The sequence below is a fragment of the Sceloporus occidentalis genome, unplaced genomic scaffold (assembly GCF_023333645.1).
Source record: "Sceloporus occidentalis isolate IW3139 unplaced genomic scaffold, rSceOcc1.0.p SCAF_8, whole genome shotgun sequence".
Taxonomy (NCBI): domain Eukaryota; kingdom Metazoa; phylum Chordata; class Lepidosauria; order Squamata; family Phrynosomatidae; genus Sceloporus; species Sceloporus occidentalis.
Window position 1 is genome coordinate 31,703,761 of NW_028316988.1, and position 17,140 is coordinate 31,720,900.

Sequence of the window (17,140 nt, forward strand, 5' to 3'; positions counted from 1 at the left end):
ACTTAGGGCAGAAAAATAAAATGCACAGATATAGGATGGGGGACACCTGGCTGAACGAGAAACCTATGGATCATTGTTGACCATCCACCAATCTTGTGTAATGCACATGGAATAGAGAAAGAAACAATTAGTAGATAATGTTTTTCATTAGGATTTTGTCCTCTATAAGCTCTCATCAAATAGGTTTTTGTGTGTTTGAAATAAAATATAAAAATGTGAAATATTATAGATAATTTTGAGGATTAACCAAGAGCAAAATAATAATCTGAAATAGAGATCACCTATCTCCAGCCACTCTTCTCTCAGAGCTAAAGAAAGGTACCAGCTCAAATATACATTTAGTGGCCATACTTGTCTATTACAAGATGGGGTCATAATTTTTTTTGTAAAAAATATCAAATATTTCCTGTTATTTCTGTTATTTAAAATCAATTGTGTACATATGCACAAATGTATATTAAAAAATCTTATTAAAATTATATAAATGCATTATGAATTGATGCCTTGATACTGTAGGTTATGGAGATGCAGATCAAGAAACAATTCCAAGACACCTGCAAAGTACAAACCAAGCAATATAAAGCACTCAAGAACCACCATCTGGAAGTGACTCCAAAGAGTGAACACAAAGCTATTCTGAAAAGCCTGAAGGATGAGCAGACAAGAAAACTTGCCATCTTGGCTGAGCAGTATGAGCAGAACATCAATGAAATGATGGCATCACAAGCGGTGAGGATAACAGCTTGAGAGCTGTGTTCTTCCTTTAAAGTTTAAAGGGCATGACTAAAATTAGTGTGTGGTCTAAAAATACTTTTTTCTGGAGATATGTAAACAACTAAGACCAAGTTCTTGCATGGCAAGAAGTTGGATTGAATGGCACGGTCTCGTCAATTTCTATGATTTTATTTTTCTAAGGCGGTGTTAGAAAGTGGCCAAGGCACAAATGCATTTTAGATCAACAAAGCATCTATTCAGCTATCTGAGCATTGTTTTATGTGGAAATGGCATAGGAAGGCAGCAAAGCTGAAAGCTGACAACACAAGAGGAGCACTGATGAAATTTATTACTGTCAGATGATTGAACCTGCCCTAAAAATATTCATTAGTAAAGTAATTGCACAAATGCTTTATTGTGCAGAAATCTGGGGTTAGACAGGAATACTTGCAAAGTTTTTGACATTGCACAAAAACAATTTTTTCCATAAATGTTATTCTCTGCCAACTGAAACGCCTACAGATCATTAAAATAATGAGTAGATTGTGTTCATATAAATTACCCTTTTGTCAATCAACTTTTCCAGAATTGTTACATGGAAATGTATAATGATCAGTATATAAAATCAAACTTACAAAATCTTAAACATAGGTCAGAACCGTAGGCTTATACTGATAAGCAGCCAACCACTTAGTTAAGATAAACAAAAGACCTTTATTACAGACATCAGCAAAAGAAGTTAACAGCAATATGTCAGAACTAAAGCACAGGCTCAGCCCACAACAATATAAATGCTATCAAAATAACTAACTCTATCCCTTCCTTTGGCATGCATTCCAGCCCATCCCATAACAACTTTCTCTATTTCCCACCATAATGTACAGTAGGTCCTCCTTATACGCGGATTTGCCATGTGCAGATTTAAGCATACGCGCATGGCAAATCTGGGGACAACTTCCCTCCCTCCCCTCTCCTCCCCCAACTCTTTCCTTCCCTCCCTCCCTCCCTCCCTCCCTCCCTCCCTCCCTCCTTACTTACCTTTTCGTCGCCGGGAGCCCCCGTCGCTGCTGCCGCCACCGCCGCCACCACCACCGCCTCAGCCGGAGCCGGGGGGAAGGCCGGGTGGGGGTTTTGGAGGCCAAGAGGCCTCCAGCCCACCACCCGGCCCTTGCAGAGGTGCTGGCGGTGGCGGCGGCGGAGTGGGGGCCGAAGAGGCCTCTGGCACTGGTGCTCCGCTGCCGCCGCCGCCGCTGCCACAGAAGGGCCGGGTGGCAGGCTGGAGGCTTCTTGGCCTCCAAAACCCCCACCTGGCCTTCCCCCCGGCTCCGGCTGAGGCGGTGGTGGCGGCGGTGGCGGCAGCGGCGGCAGCAGCGACGTGGCCCCCCGGCGACGAAAAGGTAAGTAAGGAGGGAGGGAGGGAGGGAGGGAGGGAAGGAAGGAAAGAAAGAGTTGGGGGAGGAGAGGGGACAACGGGACTTGAGCATACGCGGAATTTGGTATACGCGGGGGGTCCGGAACGGATCCCCCACGTATACCAAGGACGCACTGTATTTATTCAACTGAATCTCTGCTGATCCTCCACAGCTGAGGTTCTTGGGGGAACAGGGATTTCATCAACCCATTCATACCCATCCCGGATAAAGGAAAGGATACTTAGTTGGGGACCCCAAGAAGTGAGTACCTGAATCCACTTCGAGGTGGATTGAAGAACTACTGCCTCCCGCAGCTACTGCTGTTCGGTTTTGGTGGCATGCAGTTAAGCCCCACACTATAAATGCAAGCTTTATATGTTTGATTAGAGTCTGTAACCTGAGGGTTGGGTAATTCTATGAAGACCTACCTTTGTTTATTCCTATGAATAAGAGGCCTCTGAATTTGAAGAAGAGATGTTTGCAAAGTAAATAAAAGTAACTTGAAAGGGGAAAAAGGGAAGAAAAGGAAGAAAACCCCCTTTAAATTAGCAATCACTTGTGCTGGTTGGGTGTGGTGTAGAAGGTTATGTATATATATATTAACTAAGTAAAGTGTTGCAGAACAGGATTTTGAGAAGGAGAAGGAGTTGGAGGACAAACAAAGCGACAGTCAATGACAAATAGACATGGAGGATTGACAGATGCAGAGAAAGGAAAAAGGGGAAAGGAGCGAAGAGTTGCTGTAAGAGTCATAGTGATCAGGAAACAGGAGCGGAGGAGTTGATGGAAGAGTTGGAGGACTGACGAAGAAAGTGATGCAGAGAAGGAGTTGTAGAAGGAGTTTGAGGAAAATGCTGAGAAGGAGTTGTGGAAGGACTTGTAGAACAGAGACAGATGCATGCAGACAGTCGTGAAGGACAGACAATGGAGCAGACATGGAGAAGGTGTTGCTGAAGGAATCGGAGGACAAACAGGAGACAAGAGACAGATGCGGAGAAGGAGTTGGAGGAAGACATAGACACAGAGAAGGAGTTGCTGAAGGAATTGGAGGATAGACAGGAGTTAGACGTGGAGAATGAGTTGCTGAGGACAACATAGAGACAGAGGCAGAGAAGGAGTTGCTGGAGGAGTCGGAGGACAGACAAGAGACAGATGCGGAGAAGGAGTTGCTGAGGAGTTGGAGGATAGACAAAGAGACAGACACAGAGAAGGAGTTAGGGATCTGCAAAGCTTCAGAGAAGAATTGAGTTCAAGGAAAAATTGAAGAAGGGGGGGGTGAACGAGCTGGTTGAATATTGTTAGATCACACATGTTACACCTAAGAAAGGAAGTGTATGGAAACAAGGAACTCGCAACGCAGAAAGGAGCACAGTGCAAAATATGACAGTATGGCAACGAGTAAAAAAGGATGGAAACAAACTCCAATACAGCTCCTGTCTCATAGTCGAGGGTCAGTACACTATAAAAATAACATACCTTAACCTTTTAGTTTTGGAGGAAATAAGGAAAATCAGGCAGGAGATGAAAGATCTGAGAACTGAGTTGAAATAGGATATTAAAGAATCCAGTCAAGAAACTAGAGAAGAAATTAAAGACATAAGAATTGACATTAAAAAGGACTTGAAGAAGGAGCTGGATAGTTTTAATAAACAAATGGAAAAAATGTCTACAGACATTTCTAAAACCCAAAAAGAAGTCGAGGAGGTGAAAGAGAAGATGCTGGTTCTGGAAATGTCAACTTCTGATTTAAACATTAAACAAGATCAACAATAGTGGAAATATTTGAATCAATAATTAAACAACAGAGACAGACTGGTAAAAAACAGAGAGTTAATAGAAAAATCAAGGGAAAATGTATATGAAAGAGTGATCTTACTCCTGGCGGACTTTTTTTGGTTTCTCCCAGGATAGAATGGAAGACAAGATTTTTAGAATCTTTTCAAGCAAAAGATAAGAATTATCCATGTGATAGAATGCGAAATTTAATAATTCAGTTGAGCTATGAAAATAAACTTATTATTGAGGATAATGAAGATTTTTAAAGACATTCCCCCTACCATTATGCTTGCAAGACAAACACAAATCTCTTTCAAACTTGCTAAAAAATCTAAAGATTGAGTATAGATGGGAGAGAGTGGAAGGTCTCTTCTTTATGTATCATCAAAAGAAATACAAAATAGATAACATTGGCAAAGCAAAAGATAGAACAAAAATTAAGGAAAGACTTTCAGGATCACAAAGACAACCAATATCATTAGAGAGTAGAGATGTAATGGGGCAAAAAATAAAGGAAAGAATGGTAATCAGACTGAGAACGTAGAAGAAATGACTGAGAAAGAAAAGAGCAAGAAGATACAGAGGAAAACTAGAACGAGAACTAAATGAAGATCTTTCAGGCCCCTTTTGAGTGGTTGAACCTGCTTTTTTTACTACAAAAGAAAAACAATGAATTTTTGTCTTTTACTGCTTTTTAAATAAACCCTTTTTTCTTTTACTTTTTTCCTTTTTAAATTACAATTTAAAAGATGAGGGGTGGAAGAGGTGGAACAAAATAAAGCAACATAAGAATGGTAGAAGTAACTACAATACTGTAATTACATACCATTGGAATTTTTCCTTGATTAGAGTCAAAGTTCAGTAACTCCTTCAACTTTTTTTTTAAAAAATAGTCTTTTTTATTTTATTTTTTAATTTTATTATTAAAAATATACAACAATACAAACAGACAAACAAACACAACAACCATACATAATACTTATAATACATCAAAATTGCTAAATTTCCCTACAATTATACTGTCAGAACCTGGCCCACCAGAGTTTTGTCCCAAAAAGTTTAGTTGTAGAACAGAGTCTAAACTAGAATATTGAAGAAAACAATGGTAAAATGCACAGTACAAGGCATTATAGTCAGATCTAAATTGCAACAACAATTTGACAGTTTTATAATTACATCAATACCCCTCCTCGCCACAATCCTCATTGGCTAACAAATTCCAGCGAAAAACATAACTGACAACTTAATTGCATTCGTACCCAAATCTCTCCCCAAATATAATGTTTTGAGAACCACTGCATAGACGGTAAGTTCCCACCAACCATTCCCACAACAGTAAGATAGGAGTGTCTTGGTCCCATCATTTTCTAAACTTGAATTAAATGACCAAAAATGCTTATAACATGATCAGCCATAACTTCAAAGGACATATATTAATATCAACTCTAAACAACCCTTTTTCATTTAGCTATCCCATCAGGCTGCCTAACATTGTGAGTTGCAGCTTTTCCAATGCTGAGAACTGCCAAAGCTTTCTGTTGCCAAGGTTACCATTCCTCTCCACCACATTCCTTTCCCTCCCCTTATCTTCACTCTAATTATTAACCCTTTAGCCAGCCTTAGTTGTCTGCTTCTCCATCTGTTACCTTTTCCATTATATACAGTATAAATATATACATTACAGATTCTTCCATATTTCCCAATTGCAAATATGGAAGAATCCAATCAACCAACCACAATTTATGGAAGAATCCCAATTTTGCGTTATGGCTCTTATACATTCCTACCTATTACATATTATAGATTCTTGCATAACATAAAGTCATCAGAGTAACAACAATCGCGACCCACCTTACTACCTTACTACCTACCTTACTACCTTACTAGATGAAGGGAATGCTGTGGATATAGTATATCTTGATTTCAGTAAGGCCTTTGACAGGGTTCCCCATGACATTCTGGCAAACAAGTTTGTAAAATGTGGGCTAGACAAGGTAACTGTTAAATGGATCTGTAATTGGTTGACCAGCCGAACGCAAAGGGTGCTCAACAATGACTCCTTTTCATCCTGGAGAGAAGTGACCAGTGGGGTCCCACAGGGCTCTGTCCTGGGCCCAGTACTGTTCAATATCTTTATCAATGACTTAGAGGAAAAAATTGGGGGAATACTTATCAAATTTGCAGATGACACCAAATTAGGAGGAATAGCTAATACTCCAGAGGACAGGATCAAAATTCAAAATGACCTGAATAGACTAGAAAGCTGGGCCAAAGCTAACAAAATGAACTTCAACAGGAAGAAATGTAAGGTACTGCACTTAGGGTGGAAAAATTAAATGCAGAGATATAGGATGGGGGACACCTGGCTTAAGGAGACAACATGTCAAAGGGATCTAGGAGTCCAAGTAGACCACAAGTTGAACATGAGTCAACAGTGCGATGTGGCAGCTAAAAAGCCCAATGCGATTTTAGGCTGCATCAATAGAAGTATAGTGTCTAGATCAAGGGAAGTAATAGTTCCACTCTATTCTGCTCTGGTCAGGCCCCACCTGGAATATTGTGTCCAGTTCTGGGCGCCACAATTAAAAAAGGACACAGAGAAACTGGAGTGTGTCCAGAGGAGGGCGACTAAAATGGTGAAAGGTCTGGAAACCTTGCCCTATAATTAACGCCTCAGTGAGCTGTGTATGTTTAGCCTGGAGAAAAGAAGGTTAAGAGGTGATATGATAGCCCTGTTTAAACATTTGAAGGGATCTCATATTGAGGAGGGAGCAAGCTTGTTTTCTGCTGCTCCAGAGACTAGGACCCGAAGCAATGGATGCAAGCTACAGGAAAAGAGATTCCACCTCAACATTAGGAGGAACTTCCTGACAGTAAGGGCTGTTCAACAGTGGAACAAACTCTCCTGGAGTGTAGTGGAGTCTACCTCCATGGAGGTCTTCAAACGGAGGCTGGATGGCCATCTGTTGGGGATGCTTTGATCTGGATTTCCTGCATGGCAGGGGGTTAGACTGGATGGCCTTTGCGGTCTCTTCCAACTCTATGATTCTGTGATTCTACCCTAAATCTTCTTACATTCCAAACAAACCTTCTTAATGCTACCCATCTCGCTCATTCCTTCTTCCTAAATACCTACCTACTCTTACCTTCTTCACCCACTTATACCTTCTAATTATCAATCTTGCATTCATTCCTACCCTTATTCTTCGATGACTCATCAAAAAAATAGTCTTTATTGTTTACAATATATACCAAAAAAAGACATTTGGTTGTCATCTTCTTTGTCATAAATTCTCTCCCTACTCCCTCACTCATATGTTTGACTATAGTAAATACCATCTTAACAGCTATTCAAAAATGTTCCTCTATTAAAACATAAACTATATGTAATTACAACTCCTTCATAACACGTTATATATGTGTATGTGCATGTGTGTATACATTTTAATAACACAGAAGATTACGCTTTTGTCTTGTGTCTTTCTTGAGTCTCCACCCCTTACCAATTATGTTATAAAATTGCTTATTTAACCGAAAAAGGTAAAATTTACTGAAAAATCTGTTTAAGTTGTCCATCTATCTTTGCAATATTTCATTAATGGATCGCAAAAGGTGATTTGCTTCTTCAGTTTTGTCTCTTAATGCCATTGTAATTTTATCCATCTCCACTTGTAGAGCCATGAATCCCTCCGTGGGAACTTCCAAATTTCTCCCAAATTTTGTTAGTGAGATCCTTGCAATTGTTATTAAATACAGTATACTTCTTTACTATCTACCATATTTAACAGAAACAATTGGGGTTCAAAATTAAGTTCAATTTGAAATATCTTTTGTATAACCTTGTGAATCTCTCTCCAGAATTTTTTGACTTTAGGGCATGTCCACCACATATGCTAAAAAGATCTGACATTTCCATTACACCTCCACCATGATCACGTACTATTCTTGTATATTTTACTTAATCTGGAAGGGGTTAAATACCATCTGTGAATCATCTTTATTAGGTTTTCTTTTATATCCATACATAGTGAAAATTTTGAATCTTTCCCCCCAGGCCCTTTTCCATTTTTCCAAATTTATTGTATGTCCTATATTTTTTGCCCAGCTAATCCTACAAGGTTTGATTATTTCCTTTTCCAATTCTAGTTTAAGACAAAAATTTTATAATTTTGAGATAAGCCCTTTTCTCTTTCCTTTGACAATAATTTCATCTAATTCTATCTCTTTTGTACTAAAACCTGGTTGTTTATTGTCCACTCTATATCGTTCAGTCAATTAATAGTATTAAAACCATTGTAATTTAATTCCTTCTAATTCTTCTTTTGTTTTAATTATACTTTTTCTATTTTATGTTTTTAAATTTTCTTTATACCTTCAACATTTTTAAACTTATTTTTCAGTTCTTTAATTTTTTTTTTCCTTATCTGTCATCTAAATAATTATGGTGAAAATAACCTCTTGGAATGTTAAAGGAATGAATTCTAAATTTTTTAAAAAATTACTTAGAGAAATCAAAGAGTGATATTATTTGTATAATAATAATAATAATAATAATAATAAACTTTATTTGTATACCGCTTTTCCATAGATCAAAGCGGTTTACAGACCATATAAAAACCATTAAGAACATCTCATAAAAAATACAAGAAACTAAAATTAAAGAGATAGAGGAAAGACTATTAAGAAACCCAAAATTGGGGAATTACTTTTTTTCATCTCATATCAGGAAAAAAAAGTTGCTCTTTATGTTAGTAAAAAATTCAGTGCAAAAGAAATCTTTAAAGACAAAAATGGTTTGTTCATTGCAGTTGAGATCAGAATTGGAGATTTTATTTTTATTTTTATTTTGGCCGTTGGGGTCTATGCACCAAATGAGAATAGAGACAAATATTTTACTCTTCTACATAAGGAACTTGACAAAACACGGTGTCATAATATTCTCTTACTCAGAGATTTTAATGTTTTTATATGTCCGGAGATTCATAGAAAATCAAATAAACCTAATATTCATAGGAAAAATGGGGGGAAATCCCCAAATCTTTTTTCCAGCTTGCCTCAGACTATGTAATGGAGGATGTATGGAGATTTAAATATAATTTAGCTAAGGAATATACTTTTTATTCCGAACCACATGTCTCTTGGTCTAGGATCGACCTCTTTATGGCAACGAAAAAACTCCTCCTAAAAATACATGCCATGGATAGTCTCTTCACAACATTATTGGATCATAATCTAATAACATGAAATCTTTGTCTTAAAAAAACAGAATTTTCATGGAGACTACCTCACAACTTATTGGAAGACGAACGTGTTGTAAAAAAAATAATGGAAGCATTGCAACTATACTTTAAGGAAAATGCAATGGAAGGGATGAAAAACAACATTTTATGAGATGCTAATAAAGCTGTTATTAGAGGGATGCTAATTAAGCTAAATGTGGAAATAAGGAAAGCAATTTGGAAAAAAGAAAAAACTTTAAGAGAAGAATGGGGGAAAAAGAGAGTGGAAAAAGGACAAGGGAAAAAAACAAGAATAGTGGCGGAAATATTAAAACAATATTTAAAAGCATTGGAAATTGCAGAGGTAAAGAGGAAATTATTATCGATCAAACAAAAATATTTTGAACATGGGAATAAAGCTGGCAAAATGTTAGCACACAAAAGAAAAAATAGAGAAAAGAAAATCATAACTGAACTTAATCATGAAGGGAAGGTTGTTACAGAACAAAATGCCATTAAAATATGTTCAAGGACTACTTTGAGGAACTGTATGGCATGGTTATAGACAATAAAGATTCAAGAGAGAAAATGCAAAAATATGTAACTGATCAAGATTCTCTGATTCTGAATGAAGAAGAAAGAGGAAAAATACATCATAATATCACAGAAGAAGCAATATCTAAAGGTAATTAAAAATTTGAAGATGGACAAAGCTTCAGGCCCAGATGGACTTCTCTTGATTTATTATGAAAAATCTGAGGGAATTCTAGTTCCACACTTGAAATATACAATAAATGATATTCATCTTAATGACATTCCAGATTTATGGCAGGAAGCCTTAAAAATATTAATATCAAAAAATGACAATATCAAAGGTGAAATTAAGAATTATAGACCTATCTCTCTTACCAATTACAAGATCTACGCTAAAATAATCACTGAAAGGTGAAGAATATACTGTTTAAACACATACAGGAAGATCAGTGTGGATTTGTTCCTACTCATTAAATTAGAGATAATCTAAGAGTTGTAATCTAAGATTAATCTAAGAGTAATCAAAATATTGATTATTTTGAACGTCATAATGAGAAAAAAAATGCATTATTTTTAGTTGATGAAGAAAAAGCATTTGACAGATTAAGTTGGCCATTCATGCAAGAAATATTTTAGAAGATGAATTTAGATTATAAACTATATAGTTGGATACAGGCTATTTATATCAAACAGTAAGCACAACTTAGTTAACAATGAAAAAATACAATACTTCCAGAATCAGACACGGGTGTCCTCTTTCACCCCTTCTGTTTATATTTGCTTTTGAAGTGTTAATTAACAAAATTAGGATGAGCCCTGATGTGAGAGGAGTGAAAATTAACAATCAGATAAGCAAAATACCTGGCTATATCTCTAACTGGTAGGAATATCGACCTGTACCAAAATAATTATAGAAGGCTATGGAAAGATATTAAAAGGAATCTAATATCATGGTCCAACTTCAATTTATTGTTCTCTGGGAGAACTGCAGTAATTAAATCAAATGTCCTCCCATGACATGTTTCTTTTTATGAACCTTCCAATTCTTACAGAGGAAAAATGCTTTGCTATATGGCAAAAAGAAACATTGAAATTCTTTTTTTTTTTTAAAAAAATACTTTATTAAATTAAATTTTAAAATACACCATTCATCAATCGTAAACAATTATAAACAACACTATTACAACCACCATAACAAATCCAAACGACCCCTAACAGACCCCCAAAAAACAAAACAAAAACAAAAACACCCACAAAAATAAACAACAAGCCAAAACAGAATGCAATAACTGCTAACTTAAATTGATACTATATAACATATCCCACTCACTACTTTCATTCTTCTCAATCTACATTCACCCCAGTGACTTCCTTCCTCTATGTTTGTCGTATTCTTTGTGCATCTCTATTTCCCATCCTATACCATATATAATAGTTCATATTATATCAGTTCAATGAGACTTTCACATTACGTACTTACTTATTTCTAGGTTAATTCCTCTCCCCATTGCTTCCTCATATAGTCCAACACCAATTTCCATTCTTCATTAACTTTCCTTGTTATATTCCCCATCTTTTCATCTCTTAATAACTGAGTCATTTTATCCATTTCTATTATTTCCATTAATTTCATTAACCAGTGTTCGGGGCCTCCTTTGTTTTCCAAACTTGTGCTATTAATATTCTTGCCATTGATGTCATATAAAATAGTATTTTCCCATATTTTATTCTATATCTTTCTCAAATATACTCAATAGAAAGTTCTCTGGTCTTAAATCCAATTTAATATATAAAATTTCTCCAATTAAATTTCTGATTTGTTTCTAAAATTTCTTTATGATTTTGCAGTTCCACCAACAGTGTATAAAAGTGCCTACAGTCTCCCTGCATTTCCAACACTTATTGTTTTTATTTTTATAAATTGTAGCCAATCTTTCCGGAGTCAAGTACCATCGATAAAACATTTTGTACCAATTTTCCTTTATATTTTGTGAAGCAGTATATTTCAGTCCCTTTGTCCAAATGAATTCCCATTGGTCAAATTGTATATTATGCCCAATATATTTAGCCCACTTAACCATAGTATCCTTCACCCTCTTGCTCTCCATTTCTAATTCTAAAAGTTTTTAAATTTTCCCAATTAATTTCTCCTGATCCTTAGTTAACAATTTTTCTAAATCTGTCCTGTTTTCTTCATCACCAAATTCTTTTATGTCTTTCTTTGTCCTCTCATATATACGCCTGTATGCAAACCAACCTGGGTCAAATCCTATTTGTTCTAATTCTGCTTGTGTTTTTATTTTTATTCTACCCTGCTCTTTCTTTGTTAATTCCTTATACTTAAACCATTCCTCTCTTCTTATCATTTCTTTCCTATATATAGCTTCATGTGGAGACAACCACATAGGAAATTTATCTATAATATTTCTTTTATATTTATTCCATACTTTCAATAGATTTCTTCTTATACAATGGTTATTTATTACTTGATTTACTTTTTCTTTATTATAAGCCAAATAGGCATGAAACCCATAATTTAAACCTTCTCCCTCTAATTCCAATAATCTTCTCTCACTTAAATTTATCCAATCCCTTATCCACATAAGACTACAAGCATCTGCGTAAAGTTGTAAATTTGGTAATGTCAAACCGCCTCTCTCTCGTGCATCTTGTAATAATTTTAATCTTATTCTTGGTCTTTTGTTTTGCCAGATGAAGGCCGAAATGTCTTTTCCCCAATTTTTGAAAGGTTTAATTGAGTTTATAATAGGGATAATTTGAAATAGGAAGAGGAATCTCGGGAGCACTGGCATTTTTATCGCCGCTATCCTTCCCAAAAAAGATAATTGTAATTTTTTCCAATTCACCAATTCTTTCTTCACTTCTGCCCAAAGTTTTACATAATTATTTTTGAACAATTCATTTGTTGTTGTTTTTTTGAAATCCAAATACCCAGATATTTTACTTTTTTATTTATTTTAATCTCTGATTTTTCTTGTACCTTCTTCTCCTCTTCCTTATTCAATTTTTTTGTTATCATTGCCGATTTATTTTTATTAATTTTACAACCTGTATATTCACCAAATTCTTTAATTACTTTCATTACATTTGTTATGTTATTTTGTATATCTTCCAGATTTATTACCACATCATCTGCTAATGCTCGTATCTTATATTGGAATTGTTTTATTCTCACTCCTTATATTGTTTCCAAATTGTTAATTTTGTTTATCAGAATTTCCATTATCAATATAAATAGAAGAGGGGATAGAGGACAACCTTGCCTTGTTCCTCTTTCAATATAGACTGGTTTCATTAGCTCTCCATTTATATTAATTCTCGCTTTTTGATTCATGTATATTTGTGAAATCCATTTTTTATAATTTGGTCCAATATTAATATTCTCTAGAATTTCCAACAATGCTATCCAATCCACTGTATCAAAAGCCTTTTCCATATCTACAAATAACAATCCCAATTTTTTATCATTGTGTCTTTCATAATATTCCAGTATGTTTAATAAGTATCTCATATTATTTTTCATATATCTTTTTGGAAGAAAGCCGCATTGGTCCTGATCAATTAATTGTTCCAAACAGTTCTTAAGTCTTTGGGCCATAATTGTTGCGAATATTTTATAGTCTAAATTTAATAACAATATCGGTCTATAGTTAGAAGACTCCAATATGTCTTTACCCTCTTTTGGAATTAGTATTATCTCAGATTCCCTCCATGTCTCCGGCATTTTCCCATTAATAATTTCATTCATTACTAGTCTCAATGGTTCTTTCAATTCTTCCTTAAATATTTTGTAAAATTCAATCAGGAAGCCGTCTGGTCCCGGTGCTTTACCATTTTTATTTCTTCCTATTGCCCACTCCACTTCTTCTTGTGTTATTTCCGCATCTAATTCAGCTTTTTGTATTTCATTAATTTGAAACAATTTCCTTTCCCCCATAAATTCCTTTAAAGTGTATTCATGATCCTGTTTTTTTGTATACAATTTATTATAAAATTCTCTAAAATATTCCATTATTTCCTCCTGCTTTATCAACTCACTTTCCCTTTTGATTTTCGTTATTAATCTCATTTCCTTTCTTTTCTTCATTCTTATTGATAACCATTTTCCTGGTTTATCTGCATGCTCAAAGTATTGTTGTTTGGCTTTTTTCATTTCATATCCTAGTTCCTCCATCATTTCCATCGAGATTTGTTTTTGCAGTATTTTACTTTCCATTAATAGTCTTGAATCACCCAGTTTCTCATTCAATAGCTTTTCCTTCTCCTTCAATTTTCTATTCAATTGATCTACCTTTTTGGCCTTCCCTTTCTTTATAATTGAATTTTGTTGAATTAAAAAAACACCTAATTACCGCTTTTGCCGCTTCCCAAACCACATCAACCCCCATTCCCTTATCTAGATTTTCCTTAAAATAATTCTCTATAACTGTTTTTGTCTTTTTTACTAACTCATCATTTCTTAATATATCCACATTAAGTCTCCATTTGAAACTAGTTTTCCTCTTTGTAGCCTCTTTCATCTTCAAAATTTGTGGATTATGGTCTGATAAATGTCTTGGTAATATCTCCATTTCTTCCAAAAACTTTGCTAAAGATCGTGTAACCAATATTAAATCTATTCTAGCCATAGAGTTAAGTCTGGGGGAGAAATGAGTAAACTCTCTGGAATTACCATACAACTGTCTCCATGTGTCCAATAAACTTACGTTTTCCATCAAATTAAAAAAGGCAATTTTCCTTGTTTCTCTTTTATCCCTTTATTTGAGTTTCTATCCACCTCTGGTTTAATCACACCATTGCAATCTCCTAATATAATTACCTCTTCGTATTTTAATTCTAATAATATATTTTGCAGATCTTCAAAAAACTTTGCTTTTTTTCCTGTGGTGTATAAAGTCCTATTAGTAATATCTTTCTCCCAATCATATTAATTTCAATTCCTAAAATATGTCCTTTATTATCATTGTAAACTTCTTTGGAATCCCATTTCTCTTTAACATATATTACAATTCCCTTTTTCCTTTTCTTTTTTGTTGAGATAAAACTTTTACCTAATTTTTTATTTTCAATATATTTACCTTCACCTTGTTTAATATGCGTTTCTTGCAGGCATATTATGTCACAACTTTGTTTTATTAGGAAGTGGAATATTGCTTTTCTTTTGTGAGGAGAGTTCAATCCATTTATATTCCAGCTCAATATCTTCATTTTTTCACTCTTACAAATTCAAAATTTTATTTAATTCTCAACTATATGAGGAAGCAAACAAAAGGAATAATTCCCAACAATACAATACAATAAAATAAAACAGAGAAAAAAAGAGAAAAAGCACACTCTATACACTCAGTTCTAATTTTCTAACTAGCTGTCCCTCCTCCCCCTGCCCCCTCTGGTTTATCACACTCCCCAGGCTTGCACAAGTCATCTTTCTTCCTTTGATCTTTCTCCTGATCCTTTGCATTCATCCCTCTGGTTCTCACTCCATATCTTTCACCTGATTGTCCTTGATCTTTTAGTCTCTCAATTTCTTTATGGTTTCTCTTCCAAAAATCTGCTGCTCTTTCCACTGTATCAATTTTGTGTCTTTTCTGTTTCCACGTCAAGGTTAAACCTTCTGCTTCGTCCCATCTAAAGGGGAGACCATAAATTTTTAGTTGGTCCGATAAAAAATTATACTCTTTTCTTGATTTAAGCACATTCGTTGGGATGTCTTTAAAAATTTGAATTAACACCCCATCAATAATTAATTCCTTTTTAAAGCTTTGTTGAATTATTAAATCCCTTGTTTGTTTCCGCACAAAATACACAACTATGTCCCTCGAAAGATTCTTTTGTCTGGCCAATTTGGAATTAATGTGATATAAAGTGTCTATTTCCCAAGGAAATTGTTCCGCCAGTTCTTCTACGAATTCTGCTAAAGCAGGGATCAAAGATTTGTATAGATTTTCTCCCTCCTGCTCAGGTACACCTCTAAGTTTAATACAGTTCTGTCTTAATTTTGTCTCCAATCTTGTTATTGTTTGTTTGTCAATTCTTCTTTCTTCCTCCAATTTATTAATCTTTGATTCCACCTGTATGGCGTTGTTCTCCAAATGATTCACGGTACTTTCCAAATTGTCCACTTTATTAGTTATTTTCTCCAAGTCTTTATTTATTTTCTCCAAAGATCCTTTTATCTCTCCCATTTCTTTTTGAATTTCAGATCTTATCTCCAATTTTAAATCCTCTCTTAATCGTGTGTTGTCCTCTTTTAACTCTTCTTTCATCCGTCTTATCTCATCCAACATCATCAGCTCGCCATACTCATTGGGTTTTATTGTCGTGTCCACCGATATCCTTTTTTGTAGAGGGGGGTGGGGATAGATGGTACTTTTTTGTTTGTAGACATTTCCTTCAGTGGGCTTGGCCAGATGAATAATAATTCCGTAGGTATACACCCAAACATACAATTATTACAACCAAATAACTCTTGTATCTCTTCCCTAAGCCAAATTCAATAATACTTCAATCTATTCAAAATTCTTTACTTTGTCTCATTCACATTCACCATGAATTGAAATCAGCCTCACCTAAAGAAAAACACTTTCTTTCAATATAAAAAGAGACTATTTCTTTTAGAATTTCTCCAATTCCTATTATTATGCAATTTATATCCAATTAACTATTATCCCCTCTACACTATACAGTGGTACCTCGGGATACGAAATACCCAGGTTACGAAATTTTCGGGATACGAAAAAATCCCATTGGAAAACATTGTTCCGGGTTACGAAAGTTTTTTCGGGTTACGAAAAAACTTTTGGTGCTTTTCGGCGCGATTTCACACGGAATCGCGGCTTTTCCCCATTAGCGCCTATGGGAATTCGGCTTGCGAAAGCCTTTCGGGTTACGAAATTGACAGCGGAACGAATTAATTTCGTAACCCAGGGCACCACTGTATAAGTATATGTATTTGGTCTGTACTTTATTCTATTTGGCTGACTGTTCTTACTTTTGTTCACCAACAGGTGGCACTCCTACTCTGTCCTTTTTCAAGCTGCAGCAACTTGTGTATATATATATATATCTTCCTTATCTGACAAGATAACACTGTCTGGTTTCAGTTATTATTTCTTCAGACATCCAGGTGTTTTCAAGGACGGATACTACACACTTCTAACTGTTCTTTCTTATCCCACAATTTCTCTAATGCATATGGCTATTTGCTAAAAAGAAAAGAAAAAGTTACAGAGGTAAAAAAGACAGGGGGAACTTCAATTTCCAGTAACAACCAATGTAAAGAATTATTAAGTTACAAGCTTTCTTATTTCCCCAACATCCACTTTAAATAGGTCTAATATGTAGCAAGTAACTCAAATCAATATTACAAAACAGTCAATCAGTTCAAAGGGTCTCCCTTGTGAGTTAAATCCTCAATATTTTCCTCCTTTGGTTTCTTCAGTAATAATTCTGTAACGTCCTTTA

At 35.1% G+C, this 17,140-nt stretch overlaps 1 protein-coding gene across 1 annotated transcript in view; it reads left to right on the forward strand.

Moving 5' to 3' along the window:
• The first annotated feature begins 525 nt into the window (after positions 1-525).
• Positions 526-17,140, forward strand: part of LOC149308521 (serine/threonine-protein kinase TAO3-like) — a 101,464-nt gene continuing 84,849 nt past the window's right edge. Inside the window, exon 1 of the mRNA XM_089537116.1 lies at positions 526-729. Within this exon, the coding sequence (XP_089393242.1) occupies positions 526-729 (204 nt within the window). The remainder of the gene's footprint in view (positions 730-17,140) is intronic.